The following is a 25,088-nucleotide window of genomic DNA, read 5'->3' as shown; positions in this document are numbered from 1 at the left end:
GAACATGACAACACCAGACCAGACTGACCAAAGACCGATGATCGCGTCAATCATACAATCACCTTCGTCTCCGTCTCACTCCACATCCATATCTGCCTCTCATTTCTGTATTCCGTTTCTTCGCTTTCTCTCTCTCCCTCATTCAAGTTCGACAGATCGATCAGCATGTTGCTCGATTGCACGCTGTGCATCTGCATCACCTTGTTCCTGTACATTGCACACTCCACATACTGTCTGTCCCGATATGGAGACATGTGATGTCCGACTGACCAGAACTCTCATGTTTCGATCAATGACGTGTAGATTGGGACTTCTCCAGATTTTCACCCCACTCTCCAACTGAGCATTAGTCACTGGTGTGAATATCACGAACGAAAGGTGTGGTGTGAATTGACAGGTCATCCATAATGTAGTGAGGTGGCAACTAGCCACAACGACTGGGAAACAGTGATTGTGTGAGGAGATATTTTGATGTTGTTGTTTTCGCTGGTGCTGGTGCTGCTGCTGCTGCTAACATCACTACTACCACTACTACTGCTGTTGATGATGACGCTTTGTTGTTGTTTTGATGATGGTGATGTTTGTGTTCTTGTTGTTGGTGGTGTTGGTGTTGTTGTTTGTGTTGGTGGTGATGATGTTGTGATCGATGTCGCTGTCAATGTCGGTGATGTGATTGGATGGAATCGATCACGAGTGTATAAATGTGTGTGTGTTAATGTCAGTGTTTTTGCATGTGCCTGAATGTATATGTGGTGTGTGAATTTTTGTCTCTTTGTCCTTAACACTTCATTTTACCCGCATGATCACTATCGTCTCTAGGTCGAAATACATCCACTCGCCTATATACGATAGCGGTCACTAACCTCCTATTCAGATTGTGTTTATTTTTCCTTTATTTAGTGTTTTTTGTGGCTCCACTTTGTTGTGAGTTTATTAAAGCCAACTTTGTTCAGTTGTGTGTTTTCTTACTCATTCTATTTTTATCCGTTATATCTATTTCGATATTCTCTTGTTACATATATCTAACAAATGTTGTTGAACAATTTTCCTTTTTTTTATTTCATTTTATTTTAACCGTAATACTCAATGTGAGCCAATTTACACCACTAATGTTTCAGTATTTTATTACATTGTACAATTATCAACAGTATAACATCATTTAGAAATTTACTATATTAAAGCAGTCGTTATTTTAAGTTAATCCGAAAAATATTTGCTAATAAAACAGAAGACGATATAGACGAAATACGAATAAATCTAAACCAGAATATTCTGAATAATATTTGAAGTTTACCGGTTTAAAGTCCTTCAAACGGCGGAGGCAGTAGCCATCAGGATGGAGAAACCCGAGGTATGCATACAGAAGAAATATCTCCAACCCCTGCTCCTCCCTTGGCCAGTCACAAGGCCAATCAATCAATAGTAATCTTAGCTATTAGATGGCCTAATTTGACTATGTACTTACGACCTTTGGTAATCAAATGTAATTGTCTCTCTTATCTTTATTCACAAATCTTTGTATTTTATTATTATTGGTTAAACATCATTATTAATCTCGCCTATACACGATTCATTCACTTCGCATTGATCCCTCCTTATTACGTCTCACTAATTTTTCACACAATTTAGTCTTCCACTTGATCGGATTGTAATTGTATTATCATATCGCTCTCACCCTATCTGACCCATATTTATTCTGATCACAGATCTTAAATTTTCACTTAACATATTTACAGATTCAAGCTAACATTCTATATGAGTCATATCAACATTAACAATTTTATTCCATTTGGTTTGATAATCCTAAATTTGCATGCTTTAAACGATGTACTTTGCCTTGGACCTGGCCATTTTTCGGATTATTAATTTGGATATATAATTGAAGAACGTGAAGAGAATTTATCGAAAAGAATATTCTTCGTTCAAATATTAGTCTTTTAATATGACGGAAATCGTTAAACGATATTCTGAATAATTGAAGAAATTATATATTTGTCAAATTGTTACTTGAAACTTAATCGTGGTAAAATATATTTTCTTGCAAACATCAATAAGGGAGCAGCAGTTGGTGTTACATTAATGTCACCTGCACTACCGGCTACATCTACGTGAGTGTAAGGAATTCGCACTTTGGCATCAAGACCATGCTATGATAAAAAAAGAGGAAAAACATTTGATTCACATATACAAAATGAAAACATTCAGTAAAGTAAATATAGTATATAAGAATGAAATATCACATTATACGAATATTTTATGAGTCCTAATTATGGTTTTATGATTGAAGATAATAATAGGTGTTTAACCGAACTTAGTCTCTATTGGCAAAATGTGATCAGATTCTGCGACATGTTATCTGAAAGTGAGGTGGATCAAATCGTCTTGATCGATGTTAATAGTTAATATTAAGTCGGCTACAACATAGGACCAGGCACATATATGTTCTCTCATCGAACTCGAGATAGAAGAAAGGATGTGTATCGCTGGACCAATAGGATTAAAGACTATCTTGACCTCGGCTCTAGGTTAATCATACTTGTCAAAGCGTTCATCGATCAAAGCCTAGGACGAAAGGCTGTAGACGAAGTAGCATACACGGGGTAGAGAAATATAACTGGGATTCTGATTTGCAAATCTTTTCTGCATAAAGATCAATATGTCGTCGTAGCACAACCAATTTCTGTAACGACTACAAAGGAATACTCTGTAATACCATGGAATACCGATACCTTGGTTCGATCTTTTTGAACCTATTCATATTTCAGCCAGTTCAGTACGTCAAACTGGAAAGTAAGTGAACACTCATAGCAGATGCACAAAAATTCGGGAGCTAGTCAACTAACCTACTTTTCTTATACTACTTGACCTCAATATCGTTCGTTCAAATCATCTATTATTGACGAACAATATCTTGACAACACTTATAATTATCTTATACAGAAACAACTGCATCAGTTAGGAATAAACAGGAAAATACAAGTTTATTGTTCTAATTCTTAGATAAATTCCACTTTTTGAAGAAACCCAAATTATTACAGTCTATTGAATATGAAACTAGTGAAAACAGTCCTTATTCATGTGGTATGGTAAATTGAGACGACGTGCATGTATCAGGCACCAAATTGCATATAACCGACTGGCTGAATCTTTCATAACAATTTCAAATTTGACTGGTAACTATCAACTTATGAAGATGAAAAGACAATAATCAATTACCGACCTCTTTTGGAAGGGTTACGACATAGAAAATATTTCTAATCATGACAATCAGTTGTAAATCTCAATGAAAGCAACGAACGAATAAAAACCAATTCTGATAAAAAAAATAGTCTTATTATGGAATAAAAACATTTATATCATACTTTTCAACGCTTACCTTATCTAAACCACTAGCAACAACCAAAAAAGCAGCTGGCATTTGATGACCTCGTGGTGTGGCGCTGCTCGCTAAATTATTACATTGTAATAAGTCTTCATATTCACTTTTAGCCTTGTTCATAGCATAATCTTCTTTACGAATAGTAGAAATCTGATGTGTGTTTTTTTCATAAAAAATGGAAGCAATATTATATATACATACAGAAACAAATTGTTAGAATTTATTGGAGTAATGATAATGATTATTGTCCAAATAGCTAAGTATTACATCACAAACTGATGGGAGTCGAAAAGTCGAACTATTAAATTTAAAATAGGCGACATAAAGATGTTATGAACGTCATGACATCTAAACATGTGGGATTTGATTATAAACAGTACTTAACTACAACAAAACAGTTATTGGTAGCTTTCTAGTGCTCACTGATTCTACTCTGGCTGATACTAATTTGTAATGAAAGTGATCTTAAAAATGTATTTCTTACATGTTTAGGTAAAAGAATACTTTACTGACAAACCAATCAGATTTACGATGATGGTTATTTGTTTTTCGAACCCAATTTAAAACAAAATTAGGGATACCTTATATCCCTTTTAAAGGCTGAGCAGGAAGTAAAAAACCTTCAAAAATACTGAATCACTAAAATGTTGAAAATTGATAAACATGGGAATACTAAAGAATGGGATTCATTTAATATTACTATCTATACCAAGCTGATTATGCCTATAAACTGGTATGAATTATGTTATTATTTTCAGAAAAAAAATATGACTTGTGAGGTCTTGAAGGAAACTTAAAAGTCATTGATATATAAAATCAAATAACTAAGTGCATAATTACTCATTCGTATGCTTGAAGGGCATTTGCCGCTAAATAATAATTACTCTTAACACTTAACCCCACTACACACCCTGACCCATGAACGAAATTACAAATTCTAACCCAAACATATTTTAGGCTGTTAAGTTTCATATATATATATTACCTACAATATGACGGGCTGAAAATTGGTTTTCACAAGGTCATTTTGAAAGTCCCCGAGAGTCATCAGTAAAGCATACTTTCACTGTAGTATGATTGAAGAAACTAGAGATTTCGATCACGTTTAGCACAAAGTACAAATTATTTGTGTATGTATATATAATTCCGCTGAATTAAATGACGCAAAAGAAGTGAGATTAGATTGTAATCTTAAGTGATAGAAAACATATTTAGTGAATTTCATTCCCGCTTTCATATCCTTATTTATCGATGTGATGACGAGTAATAAACTCAATGGTCCCTGATTTTGTCATGTACAAATAAACTTTGACAAATTGGCCACCATATGAAATTACTTAGAGTAAAAGTAAGATATCTGTGAGGTTAAGTTTTCTTAGTTGGATAGTTCAACCATAGAACTTTCATTGTCTTTTTCGACAAAATAAGCAACGAAAACCTTAGGAATAAGGAAGTTAGTGGAATCTCTCTTCAAATGACTGACAGCTTGTTCTGCCAACAATAATTTTAACTTCTGTGTTGTCAACAGTAGTCTTGTTATTGTTTGCACACTTACATTGTCTTCCCCTTTGATCTGAACCCTGATCTTATAGTTGTTTACGAATTTAGTCCTTTTGCGATATGTATACTGACTGTTTCCAAATATTCTGATGTTAGATATGTCCAAAATTTCAAAGATTTCCCATCCCAGTTTGCATCCATCCATGCATTGATATAAACGAAGATATGTCGTGATGCTTTACTCTAAGTCGATGTTCATCCAACAGTAGCAGCAGTTTATTTTGTAGATTCTGTTTATCCCTATATTTATTATTTCATCTTTCAGTTTGTGTTGATTTAAGTAGTTCTAGTGATCTATGTGCTGAGCCTATTTCAAATGAACCCAATAATATGGCTGTAATTTCTTACGCGCCCTTCACGTTTAGTACGACAATCTCTCTGTTGGTTTCCACATTTAGTTTTATCTGCCAGTGAGTTCAATAAAGGCTTTATGATGACACCGAGTGGGTGGTCATCTTGAAGAAAAACATCCACAAAATATTTCATACCTTATTTCTTCCTATGGTTAATATGGACATGTCGTCTGTGGTTGATCACATCATTTATCCCCTTACATAATTGAAGTTAAATGACTATGAAAGTCCTTTGTAAATCTTTCTAACCCATTTACTACATAAAGATTTGTGTGGTGGATAGCGATAAAAGCACAATGTCCAAACGTATGTAGGTGGAGCAGATTTTAAATCTTCGACTTAATGTAGGTATCATTACCAAGTTTTGATTTGATAATTTCGAATAATTGAAATCATGGGTCAATTGAAGCTAGACCACCATCGAAAACCTGGAAGCACTGGACGACCGTTTCGTCCTATTATGGGACTCCTCAGCAAATAAATTGAGCATTGGGTAGATTGTTATAAATAAATAATATATTTGTAATTTCCCAATGAATAGAAAAATTAGATTGATCGCATAATATTCGTGTTGTTATGTTGTACCATTTAGATTTGGATTATTTTAACTTGGTTATTCACCCTCTGAAGAAGTGACTTACACTAAGTCACGAAACGTCAGAAAATCTCATTTTTCTACTCATTGGGATATTACAAATATATTATTTATTTGCTTCAATTAAATGGTTACAAATCGTGCACCGTTGATACCAAACCACCGTATTCTTCATAGGCATATTTTACCGTTGAAATAAGTTACTTTACATTTTAGAGCCTATAACCTACATTTTTCTCACCCTTTAAGTCAGTTTATGATATGAATCACTAGACAGAAAAAGATGAAATAAAATGAATTCAATGCAAACCATAATAATTGTTATTCACATACTTCTCATAATCTATGAAGAATTAAATTATTTTAACAGAAAACTTACCTCCGCAATATCAGAGATTAGATCACCAGAATTTTGTAATTCGTATGATACCTTTTTAACTCGTGCTGGACCATTATCCATCACAGCCTGCCAAATTAAAGGAAAACAATAAATTGAATTATCTAAATTGTATAAAACGGTGTAAATAATAGAAGAAAACTATACAATTGCTTTATAAAAATTGCCTTAGCTATTCGGCCATTCTCATCTGAAAAATTATTACACAGTCCGTTTTCTACCTGCTTTTTAGGCTTGTGACGAAAAAAATGAGACTGATAAACTTTTGAATAGTCAGCGATTTAGTGAACATATTCCGTGTTTCGGGTTGGGGATATCTTGTCTTCTTTCGAACTATTCTCATCTCAATATTGTTGTATTCTGTAGATAACGTCCGGTTGTTGAAGGCAATAGTGAACTAATTCATAGGTTAGGTTTCTTATTTGTTGAAACTCATTACCAAACTGTACTCGATTCCTAGACGAAAGTAAAATGTCCTAACAAACCTTGAACTTCCATTTATCAAAGACATCGCCAGAACAATTACAATTCATCTACCTGAATAAATAGTGAAGAAAGCTGCAGATACATCTTCATGATAAATATTAACAAATAAACACCTGGGTAGCAAACTGAATAAAAATCCATTTTGTCAGTTGGAAACCAAATATTTTCCCCTTTTAAGAAAATGTGTGTTAAATATATACCCTTTCAATTGAATATTGATTGTTTAACACAGAAAAGCATTTACTATAACAGACACAACCCAGAATAAATGTAGATACTAAGAATGACAGTTAATTAGTTCAAAAAGTTTTAAATTTACCGTGAAATGTTTATAGGCTCGAATAGCATGTCCAGTTAACGTGGCTATGGTAAATATAAATGGATTTTTAGTTGTAAGTGCCTGTAGAAAACAAAGTGAAATATAGAAAATAAAAAGAGAATTATTGCTCAGATGAAGCTATTTTTGGAGAAGTAGCCTGCTTAGTAGGACTTAAATAAATTGAGATATAAATCACAAATACCTACATGAGTTCTAATTATCTACTATTTGACTCTCCATACTACAACATTTAAATAAAGTGTAAACAGTTTTCTAAGACTTGGAGCTTTTTTAAACCGAATGAAATTTGAGTACCTAGGCCATCACTTCAGAAAATCATAAGTACTTCATAGGAATGAAGTAAACATTCACGTATTGGGACTAGAATTCGCCTTTACCTACTTATATATAAAAAAGTAATCCACTTATACTCTACACAATCACTAACATAATAGATTAGTTTTACCAACATCTTTGATAATAGTTACAAACACAGGATAGTTTCTTATTTTTTAACGAAATTCTGTTAGAACGTATTTTGATCGCTCTTCAATCGAGCACCCGAGGATACTTTGTCGTTTATAAACTTATGTCCTATGCTTTGAGCATTGACATGCCTTAACTTCTACTGGTCCATAACCCATGTCTTTCTTCCATTCCCGTATTAAATCTGCAGTAAGGGAACGCGCAGACATGAAAGCTTCTATCTGCATTCGGTCAACCAGTCATCATAACTCAAACACTCATGTATTTATATATATGAATCATCAGACATCATCGTACCGTAAATACGAAACCACAGTTTACGAACAACTAAGATTGATAAATAACAGACCATAGCAACTTTCCTACAATTAATTAACTTATTTAACAGGCAGTGTTATTGTAACAGTAACAGTTTGTCTATTTCTTTGTATTATTATGATCACTATTCTGTCGGTATAAACGTGTATGTTTGATCACATGTGACAGCACAGGCATACATCTCTCTCTAGCTTAAACGTTAATAGCTTAAATATCTCTCGATTAATCATTCTTTCCTATGTATATACATGTGTTTGAATCCTGTTAATAACCTTTGCCTTGCCTTCAATTTGACTATAAATCCGTCTCTGTATTTGCTGGCCCACACACATAAGCCCCTCTGCTCCAATTCACCCAATGTGCTTGTAACTTTGTTATCTGTGCTGTCAAATAATAAACTGTAGTCGCCGCATCTTATTGCCTTCTGAACTCTTACACCGTTGACATTTATATGCTAACGGTTATCAAGGTGATTGATAAACGAAACATAAGGAATTATCTCAAACCCAAGCCACTACAAGACCAAGAGGGGAATAATAAATTAGCAGTAATTAAAAAATAGTAAAACGAATAACAATAGTTAATGAATCCAGCAGAAACTTATCATACAATAAATATAGAAATACAATCACCCAGTTATTTAACAACTATACAATAAAAAATATAAATAATCAAGTTACAACGTCCCTATTATTCACTCAAACATGACAGTATGAGATGATTCCGCGTGTCTTGATTCATACAGGCAAGACACCAGAATCAAATTTCTATTACGCTAACGTTGAAGTGGTAACAAAGGTAGGAAATACGAAAAGGAAAACTTCATCATGACATTTTTGAATATTTTAACCAACATAATAATGATAATAATTGTAAAGATAAGCAACTTTCACAAAATCAATGAAACATTTCAAATCATACAATGAAAGATTTTACAGGCTAAAACTTAACATTAACCAAGATAACTCATCGAACGGGAATATTCACAATACTACTAGTAAGCAGAGATGAATAGTGGCTAGCAGTGGAATCCGGGACGCGCGTTTCGTCCTATTTGGGACTCGTCAGCTGGATGTACCTGCATCTCAGAGTTGATGTTCACTCTGGGACTCGAACCCAGTACCCTTGCTTCAAACTAACTACTAGTAAGTTTTTATGTGTAACAGATATTTGAACACTGACTAAAAGAAAAAATATATAACTACTAACCTTTTCTTTTGCTTCACATAATAAGTCAGCCATAACCATTCTACCTTCAGCATCTGTATTACCAATACGTACACGTTGTCCAGAGCGTGCAATAATGATTTCATCAGCAACATATGATTCAGATCCAATACTATTTCGCACGAATGCCAAACCTGCTGAAACACTTATGCCGTCTGGTTGTAGTAATCCAATAGTTTTCATTAAACCAGCTATTGCTGCAGCACCACACTTATCTCGATGCATTCCAGCCATAATTCCACCGGCTTTAACATCAGCTCCACCAGTATCAAAAGTGATACCTTTACCGACAAGAAACAATGATGTATCGATCTCTTTGGAATTCGACGGTTTATAATCAACATGAACAACTCTCCCATCATGACGAGGTACAACTGAAAGAAAAAATGTTTATTTACTCCTTATTTTTTAAAATTATCCTCATTTAAATGACATACAAGATAGTTATACTCATGGAATTTATTTTTGAAAGAAACTGAATATGAATGTTATTTTAAACAACTAATTTACTAATAATATAAAAAGTCGCCAAGTCTACATACTGAGCTCGCACAAACAGTTTTGATAGAAATTTTCTATTGTATGTGTCTCATTTGGATAATTGTGGTGTGGTGTGGTCTTACTAAGGAGTACAACTGTTAGTGTGATTACGAGATTTTATTCAGTATCCATTTCCAGTATTAAAATTCTTACTAGTGACGATAATCTCGAATTCCATTTCTTCCCATTCAACCTTTAACATTACCTCTGCCCTTTTCTAACTGGCTGTCACTACTTTAAGTCAGCTGATTTTCTGAATGCTTGAAGATATAATATATTGAGTTGTATAATTTCCAGTTGATTCTGTTTGAACAGCAAGTTTTTCCTATATTTTATTTTCTTGTTGTGTTAGCAGGTAATTGTGTGAAGTATTGTGTTCCAGCTGTCGGCAACAGAACCATTCATATTAGTATAGTTCAATCGTTCCTTAACTTGCAAGTACCATTAGCCAACCGGAAACCCTCAGTACAAACTGTTGACAATCATAAATAACAGAAAAGTAGATAAGTTACAAATATAGCAGTGTAACGAATGACTTTAAGGTGAAAGAAAAAAGGAAAACTTTTCAAAATAACTGTAAGCAACTCATTGTGTGGATATGCATGTGTATTTGAGGGGAAGAGGATTCTTCTCATATGTTTCTTACATCGAAATAACTATTTGTTATCCTTTAAATATAAGATTAATATTCTCGATAATTTTGTTTCCGTATATTCATTTCACTTCTTGGCTACATAGGAGATTGATGTTAATTCGATTATAATTTTAGCTTTCATAATATTATCTTGCTGTTATATAGTATTTCAATGACTGTCTCAATTTCATTTTACTCAATCACTTTTCTTTGGCGGCTGTCATATTTGCTTTGGGTTTGGTTGGTCGCTGCTCGAAATAGCTTATTGTTTTACTGTAGAATAAAGTCCTCAAGTAGCTGGAGGTGTCTTTTCTTTTTTGGCTAGTCTATATTCCTTGAACGTTAATCAAAAGACGTTTTTAGTTTGTACAAATTATGGACCGTGTGCATTTCAGCGACCAAAGCGCTTGACCACTAGCTGGCAGAATTACATACCTTGCTGGGCAGTGGCACATTTTTTCTTTGCTAAGTAACCATTTTTGTGGTCATTAACAATTTATCTGCTCGATATATTCTGGATTCGACTGTACAAATTTTGCAGGATAACTCAGGGGTTGAATAGCCTAGTGACACCTTTCATTTATTTAGAATAGTACTGTATCTTACCCAACGATAGCGTTTCGACTCTACCTGTGGCGAAGGATGAATAACTAATGTAGGTATCATTACCAAGGTTTGACTTGACAATTTCGAATAAATTGAGCATTGGGTAGATTGTTATAAATATATTAACACATATTATAAATATATAAATTTAGAACAACTAATGTATTATTGGGAGCTATTTAGAATCTGAAACTAACAGTTTGGGTGTTGCAGTACCCACTGATACTTCTGAAGCAATCGGGGCCAGAACAAGATATAAATTTGTAATATTCAAGCAAGTTTGAAATTCATCATCTGAATGTAAACGCTGGATGTTATTCATAAAAATAATAATGAATAAATAATACCACAGAGTGCGAGGAAAATTCGATAATCTGAATATTAACATACATTATATAAGAATAATATTTATTAAAATTGGATAAAATTATTATTGTCAATAATAATGACAAAATAAAAGCTTGTACCGTTTGCCGCAATATACTACTATGATACAATAATACTATTTGGACACAGGATTATACAATCACTAGACTGGACAGTCAGTCAATACAACATATGTGGATAGAGATCATTTTATAACAGGCACAAGTAGCAACTAAAAGTATAGGACCAGTTTATAACCCAAACAGTTATCTACTTAACACAGCATCAGCACTTCGTACAAATACAGTGAACCCTGAGTAGAAACCAATCTTTTACATATAACATACATCTATATAATAGTTCACTTATGGAGAAGCTTAATTGTCTTCGTTTAGTGGCCAACCAGAGCTCACTAGCATACAATATATCCATTTTATTGAAAGCAAGTTATACCAAGTTTTAGAAATAACGTTGAATAGGAAAATCCAAACAAACAGACGAAACTCACCTGATGCTGCTCTATTTACTGCTGCCATTAATGGATATTTCTTAGCATCAACCTTATCGACAGTGACTGTAACACCTTTAAGACCATTTAAAGCATTTTGTAGGTATTCAGCAATTTTTGGGGCTGCCATTCGTTCAGGATCCGAACCACCAATATCTCGTGCTAATGTTCGTCCTTCTTCAATAGCATTAGCAATATTTAGTAAGGAGTTATCAGCTTCCATCACCCCAAATCGAATAGCTTTAGGAAATTTATTGGGAAGCATTTCACGAACTTCAAGGGGCTAAATCAAATAATTCAAAGAATATGAGCCTATTATTATTTAGAAAATGACTGTCTAATTTCATGAGGGGGATAGATGAAAATCCAATTTTGAAATTTCAAATACTTATTTTTATACACACCAGTATAAGTAATATATGAGGGTAAATATTCATTATTTAATGACACATTTAGTGAACAATAGGATAAGTATACATTCAATGGACACATAAAATGAATGATAACTGACAATGAACTAAAATAGATTAGTCTATTTATCGTATTTCGTATTCCGACCATCCTATTATGTTGTTTTTATAATCCGATTAGTTGAAAATACACGCTTTCATACATTTTTCATAAAGATAAATGTGTGACTATTCATCTGGAAATCGGTAACAGCTTTTACTTCAGTGGATTGTTAGAGGTTTCAATTCAACAATTATTCTCATTATTATGAACTAAAGTTGGAGAACCACTGGAGACCGCTGTATGGTTCATTAATTCATCAGTCATAACCACTATAGAACCTCGAGTGTATAGGAATCTGTTCAAATTTTCACATGATATCATCACAGACGAAATTATCAAAATAAACCCCACAGTAGTAGAAGTGGAAACATTACCAGTGGTAGTAGAAAATATTAGACACCTACAATATAATCCGAGAAATGAAGACGTTCTTATTTTTTAGAAAATGTTCAGCAAATCTAGTAGGAACCCTTCACAGCATAAACGTGTGGGGTTGGAACTTAGCATATACACTTCTTTCAGACCTTTCTAAACACTAGACTTCTAACTTCCATATTTTCATATTGTTTTCTCTAGTTTCCTACTTTTTTAAAAATTGCAATGAACTAATCAGTTAGTTAATGGGTGCACATTATACATTAAATTATTTTGTATACAAGATAAAAATTTAAAAGGCTTACTGTATACAATACATGATATGCTCCCAATATAGCATTTAGTAATAAACAATTACGTTCACACCACTGAAAATCTTTCGGTGCTGATATGAATGATCCACAACATAATAGCGGTGATTTACAGCCTATTTTTAACAATCTATTAAATATGAGAGCAAAGAACACAGAACAGTGAGCAGATCTGAAAAATGAAACTTAACATTACTGAATTTGAGAAGGATACATTAAAACGAAGCTACTGTTAACATGTATATTCAATACTTTACCTCTAGTTAATCATAGGAAAGACATATCGATCTACCATAAATAGAGAAAATATATCTAAGTTATCATATTAAGTGTATGAATTGTAGTAAAAATTATAACGCAAAAGGAACAAACAGAATCTGAACAGATCAGAAGGGAATTTACGAAAATAAACTTATAGCTACAATAATTAATTACATTATGTAATACTAAAGAATGAACTGTGTGGATAATCATTTCAAATAGTTTATAAAGAAGAGATATTGAAGAGGGTGACGGTCCATCTACTACATGACCGCTATCGATCAAATATGACAGAACAGATCTGTGCATTGTTTTGATGATATTTTTGACTAACCACGAAGGCTAGTGTTCATTAACTCGTTCGCTCAGTTGTTTGGTTGTGTACCCAATATAACTTTCTGTACAGGAACAGCTAAATTCGTAGGCACACATGAATATAGCAAAACCAGGAAACTTAGAAATAGGTTGTTTAAAGCAATTTATCGTATACCTACTAGTTTTCCTTATGGGGTTCCATCACGTCTCGTACATATAACAGAAGCTATGAGGATTCGAGTTAAGAATCCAAATCTTTGTAGTCATAAAAATATTATTATTTCCCATACTATGTGTTCTGATGTTTTTCTCTCCACCCTCTTTTTTTTCAAATATATGGTTAACTGTCCAGTTATCCGGACACGTATTATCATAATTTTTAATGAATGTTATTTCAGTTTCTTTACTTTTCAAATCATTGATCTATTCCCTACCATGAAACACTGATTCGATCCTTTATTATTTTTATCACAACTACTACATCTGTCATCACACTATCGATTTGTACTTTTCACTTATGTTTATTTATGTAACCTATTCCACTATTATCACTGACTCATAAACCATCTTGATTGATATAACAATTTCATACGTGTATTTAAATATTACTACATATTAAAGTAAAGCATGATGAAGATTTAATTGAAAACAATGTTGTTCGCTTATATATGTTGTTCTAATTCACAATATGGGGATTTTTAAATTTATCCAAGAGACTAACCATTTTAAGAATTCAAGGTAGAAGTACAGTACGGGAGACAAGTCAATCAAAATAGGGAATGAGATTTAGGTTTTTGAAAAAAATTCGAAATATCGTACAATGGACAGAAGAAATGTCACTGTGCGGTGCTCAGAACGCTTGAAATCAAAACGAAAAACTACCTTTGTCATCATAGAGTAAAGTGTCAGGTTAAATATATCAGATGCCCAATTATTGATACGAAAATTTTATGTAAAAGGAAAATCAATACTATTGTGGCTTGTGCTACTGATATCGACAGATATAAGTAGTATGTACCGTCAATCGAAAGTGGTTCGAGCCTACGACCTATTGGTTGAAATTACAATCCAATATAGTCTTAAAAGTGTAATCATCATTTATACTTGAATTAGACAAAAGATCAATATGTGTACCCACAAGAATATAAAGTTAATGTAAACCTTGCTTTAACATGCCATTCACAGCAGCATCGTACACATTACGAATGTCCGCTTCATCTGTATTTAACCGACCAGTTGGACTGAATATCTAAAATATTTAAAAAATTCCTTATGGCATATTTTTTTAAAAATGACTTACAAATCTAAAAATCCTATAATGTTGAAATGATCGAGGCTTAAAATGATATTGAGACTGTTGCTTTTTATTAGGCAATAAGCAAGTATATATTTAATAATATATGCATACTATCTGAAGTGTGAACATAACGCATAACTGGTAGTCTATTTAGCGTTAAGAAACTAAGTACCGATCCAGTTCACATTGATACTAATATTTAGATTAAGTGGATTGTAAAGTTCTGTGATACTACTGATTACCTAAGTTGTAAATATTTGATAACTATTCATGCACTAATTTTCTAACACATCCACAATACCACCATAAGTTTTATTGGTCAGATTTCGAGAGTTACGTAGATTAAATAGACTCAACTGAATAAACGTTTACTATGAGAAATAAAGCGATTAACCAGTCAAATAAAATTCCGGCTCATTGATTACAGGACTCAAATGAGAACTAGAGAATCAGCATCTCAAATGTTTCCATACATAAATAGATCAGTCAGTCAGCTGTAACGTAGGACCAGGCACATATATGTATCGGTCTAAGTTGCCACACCTCATTAGCACAAGATAAACACCAAATCCAGAGAAGTAGTTACTTCAACGTTTGTATTATGTAAAAGAAAGATTATGTATAAGAATATAATACAGGAAGGAAGCATTAGTTTGCAGAAAAAAAAGTATAAAGTAACTCTAATCTCACGGTTTAAGGGAAGACAAAGAGTGTATACACCTACGCCATTGTGGTCGATTCTGAGCCATATCACACAGAGTCTCCAATCATTGGTTATGATAATCACGCGGGCACCAACCAAGTAGTCGGCATCTACCAACATGACTCAGACTAGAAGTTAGTGACTTCAAGAACTGATGCAAAGTTTTTGGTTCGGCCACCCCTAACTCTCCTCCAACCATCCCCAACACTATTCAGCATTGAGCGTCGTGGTATTCGGTGTTCAGGTATACGTAACACATGGCCCAAACATCTCAGTCGATGTAGATTCATAACCTCATCAACTGACTTACCATCATTCCCAAATACCCTGTATTTAACCTCACTATTACCTAGCCGGTGATCCCAGTAGAGACGAGCAATATTTCTAAGACATCTGGGGTCAAATACTAGTAGCTTACAGAAAGTAACCATGAAACGGCCAGCTAAACAACTTCTATAGCTGAGTTCCACTAAGCAGAAAGAAGAATCTTATTCACTTAATGTTACCGAATAAGTAAGATCTGTAGTACCGAATGCATTGATGAAGATATTGTTTCTCAGAAAAACATTGGCTGAAAATGGCTATCAAAGCCGCTTCATAGAGAACAAATATAAATGTACCTGATTTACATATTTTAGGATTTTAAATGAAAAAAAACGATACAAACAGAAATCAGTGAAAAATAACTTACTAATCTTTTTGATGGATGTTCTGGGAATGGAATCACACTGACTTCATCTGAAAATTTAGGATTAACCTTGGAAGTAAACGTTAAAAAAATTATTATGGTAGGATATTCATTAATTCATTAGATCAAACTTTATGTATATTTACAGTGCATTCTGCTAAAATAAATCATTTAAAACTTGATACCATAGTATACCTTTCAAGTTTTACTGAATACATTCTGAATACTCTCTAAAACTTTAATCGGGAATTAGCTACCTAGGTAGCAGCTGCAAACTAGTAAAGATATGAATTGAAATAAGTCTATGTGAATTAATCACATTCACAATTAATCGGCTCACAATGTACAACTTGTAAATCTTCGTTTACTAAGTTACAAGTCTGATAGGTTATGAAGACCGATAACCACTTAAAAGGATAGAAATTTAATTAATATATAATGTGAACAAATGTATACATATAAAGTCAAATTACTTGCATCAATCAATTAAGTACGATGGATTTATTGAACATGAAAACCTAAGGTAGTTTTGAAACATACTACAGGATTCTTAGAATCTAGGTATTTGGAAATAATAAATTTCGTATACATCAATATCATTAACAAGTAATTACATCGACGAATGAATAACGTAATATAATATGTCCAGGATTTTTAAAAAAAAGGGGGCTGAAGGTCTTTATACAACTAAAACCTATATTTATCCGTACCACTTGGTAGAAATCTAGCAATTTTATGGACATAAAATATAAATGTAAATATTGAATAATTATTTTGATACCTTAGTATTTATTCTGTAGACAAATATAAAATATTAAGTGGTTCTTAGACAGGAATACTAACCAGATTTTCAATACTACACTTGACCCTTATACATAACATTGAAAAAATTGGGCAACACCTTAAAATATTAGGAAATTGTCAAGAAATCATATGTTTTTGTTTTGTACTTAACTAAAAAAACCCAGTAATTTATAGATACTAAATCCCGTAACTATTGTGATAAGACCATGTTTAATTTGATCGACTGCGCAAACAAATACTACTCACTTCAGAGAACTCCTTCAAGGGCTTATAAGCCAGCTGTAAATCTCTTGGTAAATGTTCTATATCATCATTCAGTAGCAAAACTGCATCATATGATGGATCTGTCAAACAAGAGACCGGGAACACGGGAGTGACAACGCTGGTAGACATTATTCTAGATGATGAATTTTCACAACCATATGGATTTATATGACAAGCTAATATATTCGACCAGTCACATGCATATAAAATCGACCAATTACATGATGATTAAAGCAGTCGACCAATCATAACACAACTTTAAATACATGGACTGGTCTGTTAGAAACTAGGGCAAATAACAGGAAATTCCATTGAGTCATTTAGGGTAGGATTTGTGATTTGGTCGATAGTTTGTTGTAAATTTATTCTTATCCAATGTGTTAACTTCTAATTCGACCACAAAATTAAGGGGAGAATTTGTGGAATTCTTTTACACAAACCAAAGCTGCTTTCAAATAGGCTAAACAGTTAAAAACTTCTAATTACCTACGGTACATCTGATAGGATAGTTACAGTAAATTACTTGTCAAATTGTACCACTGAAAACACATGGATTGTTTAACAATGTAAGAAACATAAAAACGCTTTGTATTGAAACATAATATGAACTAGTAAATTTAGTCCTTCAGTAATCTCTCCAAATTAATCATTCAAAATAATCCTTAAGTTTAAGGCAAATACCAAGTTTGAATTTAAGATCCTCAGTAAATTAAACTTGTTGATGTTAACTTGAATAAATCTATACGTCTATTGAAACTGTGAGATTAATCATTAGAATTAATATAAATAATACTGGATGACAGTGGTATGACTTCTACCCGGCTACTTATCACGTGATTTAGTCGCCAATCTGGATACGACTTATATAATCATAGAACTGTTGCAAACCAATGACATTCGACCGGTATAAGCAGCCTAGCGTACTCATTAGTCCTTTGTTCTCCTAGCTTCTCCTGTTGAGTCCAGAACTCTAATATTAGCTCCCACTATATGAATCATATATTACAAACCTACTTGGTCTATATACAAGCAAAATTAGACTACATTACACCATAAAATAGAAAGTAACATTTGTACAAGATCAAGCCAAAAATGTGGTTGTGATTGTGAGAAACTGTGATTAATAGATTGAGAACAACTTGAGAGTAACAAATCTTTAAAACAGTAACCAATAGGTCAAATAAAAACTTATAATAATAAGAATATAAATAAGTATAGTTTAATTTCTTAGTAGTTATATAATAAGAATATTATGTATAATATTAGTCCATAAATAGTTCTCAGAAGTTACCCATAATTTTAATCTTCACCTCGGATATAACATTACAGAAAGATGATTTTATTTCCCAATCAAAATCAATGTTGGGGTCGGAGAATAAGTAATATGTGAGTTTATCGGGACTAAGGCTGCTGAACGTGAAAAAAGCGGGCTGAAAATACAAATACAAAAGTGATGGCTAGTTTAAATAGTTCACCTTTTTATTTCAGCGTCACCAATATTAGTTATAACTCTCAGCTATTCTGAAAAATCTCTGAATTAATATTTAAATGGCTACATTACGTTTAAATAGTAGGCGAATGAATAGCAATTTTCTGTTTACTGTTTGAATGTCACCTTTTCTAACTTTTCGGAGCAGTATATTTGTTTCTAAACCTTCTAGGATATAAATTTTCCGATGAGAGTATTTTCCATGACGTTCAGTTCCTTTTCAGCAGTCTGAGTAGAGAATATGGCTGTTATTCCATGACTGTTTCTACCAAGTTTCTTTTGTACTACAGCGATAAAAAGCTTAGGAGATGGATATTTCCTTCTGTATGTATTTTCCTCGTTTAAATACAATATTATTGATCCTTCAACTTTTTTAGTTAAGAGAACAGCTTGAAATGTCATACTACCCTTAAGTTCTTCTTCCTTTGTGGACTTAATGGCCGGATGTACTGTACTAAATTATCAATGAACTTTTAGTTATTCAGTAATATAATTGCAAAGGATGGATATGTCAATCACACATAACAAAATAAAAACTTTTGGATAAACTGTTTGAGTGGACCATTTTCTATAGGTTAAGCAGAAAAACACCAACGAATACAAGACCTAGTGGTGGACTCATTGCCATTCCATCCGTTTGTCTTACAAATTTCATCATAAAACATGAAATCCGCACATTCCCAGTGGGTTTTAGTAATAACATTTATATAAAGCTAATTGAAATTACATTTTTCATTTTATTTTCTGAAATTTACTATGAAAGGCGTGTTGCATATTTACTGAACGAAATCCCCTCTTAAATAATACTGTTGGGTAGACCCAGAGTATTACTCGAAAAGTTCCAAAGGGGTCTTAAAAGCAGTGAGAAATATTTTGTCCAATCAGCATTGAATAGAAGTCTCTCTGATACATCTACAAAGTGAAGAGTAACGTATTACATTCCTGATTGGATGATTACCTATCCTGTTACAATGTTTAGTATGGTTCTAGAACCTTCCAGGAGCCCACGTCCATCTGAAATTCTGCAAATACCCTCTATTTTCTGTAAGTAAACTGACCTTAGAGTAAAGCGTTCTTTTCACATTACACGTTTCTTTTTCTCGTGTTCAAGTTGTTGTGTAGATTTATCCTAGTGCTATTCTAAGAGCTGAGGAAACTTATTCAAGCGTTTAGTCAGATTTATTAATACAAAGATTATTGTAGTGAACAAAAATCTCGCTGAGCTGAAACTTGATCTCATGTTTTTATCCATTTTCAATTGCAGTTGATAATATGATTTCAGAAAAGAACAAGAAGAAAAATGTAAAAACGAATAACATGTCACGAAATGAAATTGTAACAACCAAATAGGCTAAACTGGTAGGTGAATAAGATACCTTTCAACTGATAACAAAAACAGATGGATAAAAATCAACCAGGAGGTTGAAAATGTTTCATTTATCATAAGGTCATAACCACTATTAATCAAGACATTGGTGTACCCGCAAATGAATGCTCAGATAGAAGTTTTCGGAAATTCATCTCGTCGCTGAACATTTTATTAGCTGGATGAAACATCTATATCCTAATTTCATCGGAGCTCAAGGTTTTTCAAAGGAAGATCAGTTCGTAAGGTGGTAGTTGTAGGTAGTCAACAGGAAACCTTGAGGTTAGGTTTCATAGTATTTGGGACTTGTCAGTAATTTGTACCTGTAATCTTGACGGAACTAATGTTCTCTGGCGGAAGATAAGTTCATATCCAACAATTGTCAGTTAACTCAATAATTTAATGAAAAATATTTATTTTTATATCAATAGTGGTAAGCTTGATTCATCCATGAAAACGCAACGTATGTCAATCGACTTTTTGAGGTTAAACAAAATGGGTAAATGTGAAGGTTAAAAATAATATTAAGGTTTACAGTTTTGCAGTGGGGCATATTATGGTCTGTTTCATCACTCATTGTTTACCTATCAAACTAGCTGATATAAAAATGTTACCAATGATGTAATAAGGTCAAATTAAAATAAGGTCATCAGTGGGGAGTGAAGAAAATATTTTAACATTGGCTATTATATACGATACACAAAGTTCGACTCACTATAACACCAGGTGAAGTGTGACATCTGGTAAGTGTTAGCATATATAGGTATGCTTGTGTGTGGATGTTATGGTTTGAAATAACTAAAGTCATACCATATGCTAACTGCCAAACTGAACCTAAAATTGATTTCTATATCATATTTAGTAAATGTCCCAGTTAGATATGAATTCTTCCGAATTGAAGTAAATGTCAACATGTGTTATCTGGTTTATTCCTCTTTTTTCCATTATTATCACTCGATAAATTAACTTATCTTCCTGTTGTAGCTGGGCTGTCTTGAGATCTGAATTTTAATCCCCGGTTAACTATTTATTATTTTCACAGTTGAAATCATGAATCAATTGAAGCTAGACCACCATCGAAAACCTGGAAGCGTTGGACGGCCGTTTCGTCCTATTATGGGACTCCTCAGCAGTGCGCTTCAATTGACTCATGATTTCAACTGTGAAAATACTAAATTCTCTACAAAACCCCCTCTGATCTAACTATTTATTACCTAACTCAGCTACGGGATTTCTGTACTGGAACAAAACAAATATCTAAGCCCCTCTAGTTTTCGATGATTAGTCTAACTCAAGTTTTAACAACCATAAATAATATATTAAGTAATTTGATTAATCAGAAAGGAGTAAACCATATAACTCAGTTAATTATTTACATTTGTTGACTATACCTATTTACTCTAATGATATTGTCAGTTACATACATACATAAAGTTATAGATTAAGTACTGTCTAGCACTTTCCGGTCCTACATATATAAATATATTGATTAGTGTGAGTAAAATACTTAAGACAATGTATTCAAATATAATTTGTTTTAATTCTATGCAGAGTAAATATATATTTGCAGTCTTCGCCTTCTTTCTTGAAAAGAGCTATATCAGTCTTTGTTTGTTTACAAAAGCTTTTCATAATCTAAAATCAAATGAATTGGGACTTAAAGCTTAGTATTATGAGCTGATTATTGATTTAGTTATTTTAATAATTGAAATTATAATAGTTTCAATATATATATATTACTTCTGACATGACTGTCTTGTAGAATCGACTTGAGTAATTAAGTCATTTTCGTGAATAGGATTTGGAATAAACTCATATTAATCTTCATCGACTGGTATTGACTGGAAAATTATTGAGTCACGAAGCGCTAAATATTTTTACTACACATGTTTTATATAGATTGTTGAACTTTATGGTTGACATCACGGACTAACCTGAGTTCAATCACAACAAAAAAACAAGGAGCACCGGAAAAATATTTCGCACTACTAAGGGACTCCTGAGCAGTCGTCATCCACGACCCCACTAGGAGCCGAATGCAGGATTTTTAGGTTCCTTAGTGAGCCCTTAATCTATAGACTCCTGAGTCGATATCCAATGATGTACAATATAACCTTAATCGTTTTGCGATACTGAGGAATACTTTGTTCGTCCTAGTTTAGTACACATTACCACGTAATCAAAAGATGGAATCCTATATTTATTAGACTTCGCACCAAGAACAGTCCATTTAAATCAATTAATTAATATTGAGAAAGATGTACAATGTCGCTAATAGTAACTAAAAGACATTTTACATTGTAAGCAGTGGGAAATCAAGAATCTCAATTACTTGATTTTAACGTTCCCGAAGAAGCAAAAAGAAAAACTGGAAAGAAATGATTACAAGTAGACCAGAAGCATCAGACTGATATAAATTGTAATTTAAACAATGAAACTGTGGGCATCATTGTTATGAATTAACCTTTTGTGATTTGATTAATGATTTTTCAATTGTTAAAAAGGAATGCTGATTGATAGATGATACCTACCATGCTATAACATAGTAAATACTATTAAAAGATAGCCTTTGAACTATTAGACACTTGGATTATTGTACGTCGATATCGTTTTAGTTGTGAACTTTTGTAGTATCAGTTTATATGTTAAGCCCATATACTTTATTCTAGCTACTGGCCAAGCCAATTCACCTGTACATTGAGTCATCTTTTGATCTTGTTAATCATTTGCTTATTAACCTTGAGTACTTTTTATATGAGCGTATATGTGTGCACACTTCGTATCTTATTCATCATATGTCTGTCACTCATTTTCGTCCGACTATAAATGTTGATTAACGCTTGTTTAAATCGAGTTGGCTTCCCAGCCATCTCCAATACGCATTATCTTTCGCTTCGCTCTCGAATTGGCTTACCAGCCATCTCCACTGCATGTCATTTCCGCCTAGTTCGCTTCCTTCGCTTATTCGCTTATTCACTCGCTCGTCATTATTCGCTCAGGTGTTGTTAACTTTCTGACCTGAGTTATTCGACAATAAACTGTAGTTGCTGCTATCCTTTGTCTTCTGATTTTACGCGCCGTTAAGATTAGAATTATATCGATTATCGAAACGAACGATTAACGAATCGCGGCACAACACTTTCATTTGCTGCATATACTATTATTCTGTGTTCTACCTTCCTCAAGTTATTATTAATTAATTATAGAATTATTACTAAGTTCTCTCTCAACCATGGCTCAGTTATGGCCACAAATGAACAATTGAAGGACATCATAACTATAGATCGCATACTTATCTATAGAACTGATATCTAATTATCAGGTTTAATTGTTGCATCTTCACATCATTCATCATTATTAAGTCAGTATCGATGTTGATATAGAATAAATATTCAAAGATGAAAGATACTAATGTATTGAAAACGACATATATTTAACATAGTTATTGTTATAAACTGTAGGTTACTTGTTATAACTCTAGAGTTTCTTGTTATAACAGTCCTTTCACTTTTTACACGTATGTGGGACGTTAATTTACCTTAGACGAATATCTACACTAGATTCCCTCCCAGTGTCTATTCTACAGGACTTCAACACAACTCAGATCAAGAACACGAGATTAGCCTGACTACAACGTCAATATATTTCCACACCAAAATCCGACACAATCCAACAACAAGAACAGTCGATCAATAACATTCAGGATAAGGGAATATATAACACGTATAACACCTGTCACACTATCTACATGTCTGATTCATCAAGACAACCAATCATTGTCATTCTCGCCCACAGTTATATAGAAAGATCAGTAACTGTATACTGTAATTTTCCTGACGATACTAGATCTTCAAAAATATAACTTTCAGAAGAAATCAATTCTAACATTCAGTCACTAATTTGAAATAAACTTCGTTCATTGATTCACAAGGGATTTTCATGTGTATTAATTTATTCAGTATGAAGTTAGTTTAATTTACCCACTGCAATTTTATATTCAAGTGAAGATTGTTTAGTTTAGTAGATTTTTAATATTCATTCAATTTAATCATCATATAATCGAATTAACTTAAAAGTAATTTAATCCTCCTAGTGTTTTAAACATTGAATATTCCTTTAACAACTTCCCTTCTATCTTATTCAATTGTGTTGAGCATTTTGTTGTTGAGGTTTTAGCCGTTCGATCTATTCAGTTAGCATAGATGCTGTTCTGTACTAAAAGAATCAACAGATCGTTAGTAATTGCGAAATATCGAACCGAACTCGATCTGCCACAATTCAGACAATGAAGATCAATTTTGTCTTTTTGAATGTGCAAGCGTTATTTAATGTATGAACATTAATCGTTTTCCTATTTCAAGCAACCCATATTAATATAGATGGAAATATGGATAGATACTAGAATAACTTTCCTGGTTGGTGGTTTGTGACTCATAAGGGGTAACAGGCTTAAGCAGGTAAGTAAAATGCTAGGAACCATTGAAGATAAGATATTAAAATCTAATGCTTGAAAAATTCTCATAATACAATTAATATGCAACCTGTCCATCTATTAGATTCATTACACTGAAGTTGAAAATTGAACGTGTCAACACAAGGTACAGTTTATTTGAACCGGAATAAATCTAACTTAAAACGCAATTTAGAATGACATCGGTTTATTTTATAAAACCTCTCACTTTTATTAAAATAGAAATGGAGAGTGTTCCAACATCATGGAATGAGTCGATAGTTATACACATCTTTAAAAATAGTTCACGTTGTTCCTGTAACAACTATCGGGGGATAAGTCTACTTCCGATTGCGCCCAAATTATTGACTTCCGTCATACTTTGAAGATTACTTAGAATCTGCGAAAGATTGACTAGCGAGAAGCAGGCTGGTTTTCGTTCTTGTCGAGGATGTATTGATCATATCTTCACCATCAG

At 33.0% G+C, this 25,088-nt stretch overlaps 1 protein-coding gene across 1 annotated transcript; it reads right to left on the bottom strand.

Moving 5' to 3' along the window:
• Nucleotides 1-1,901: 1,901 nt before the first annotated feature.
• On the bottom strand, nucleotides 1,902-17,434 carry Smp_030000 (leucine aminopeptidase (M17 family); the record flags this gene model as incomplete). Its single annotated transcript, XM_018799539.1, has 10 exons — nucleotides 1,902-2,147; nucleotides 3,377-3,529; nucleotides 6,267-6,353; nucleotides 7,090-7,170; nucleotides 9,103-9,494; nucleotides 11,775-12,057; nucleotides 12,968-13,103; nucleotides 14,746-14,798; nucleotides 16,241-16,306; nucleotides 17,288-17,434. The coding sequence occupies 10 exons, from the start codon at nucleotides 17,432-17,434 to the stop codon at nucleotides 2,004-2,006; spliced, it is 1,542 nt and encodes a 513-aa protein (XP_018651318.1). The 3' UTR covers nucleotides 1,902-2,003.
• Nucleotides 17,435-25,088: the final 7,654 nt, after the last annotated feature.

Source organism: Schistosoma mansoni, chromosome 3, assembly GCF_000237925.1.
Source record: "Schistosoma mansoni strain Puerto Rico chromosome 3, complete genome".
Taxonomy (NCBI): domain Eukaryota; kingdom Metazoa; phylum Platyhelminthes; class Trematoda; order Strigeidida; family Schistosomatidae; genus Schistosoma; species Schistosoma mansoni.
The sequence above is the reverse complement of the archived record's forward strand: the minus strand, read 5'-3'. Positions and strand labels throughout refer to the sequence as shown.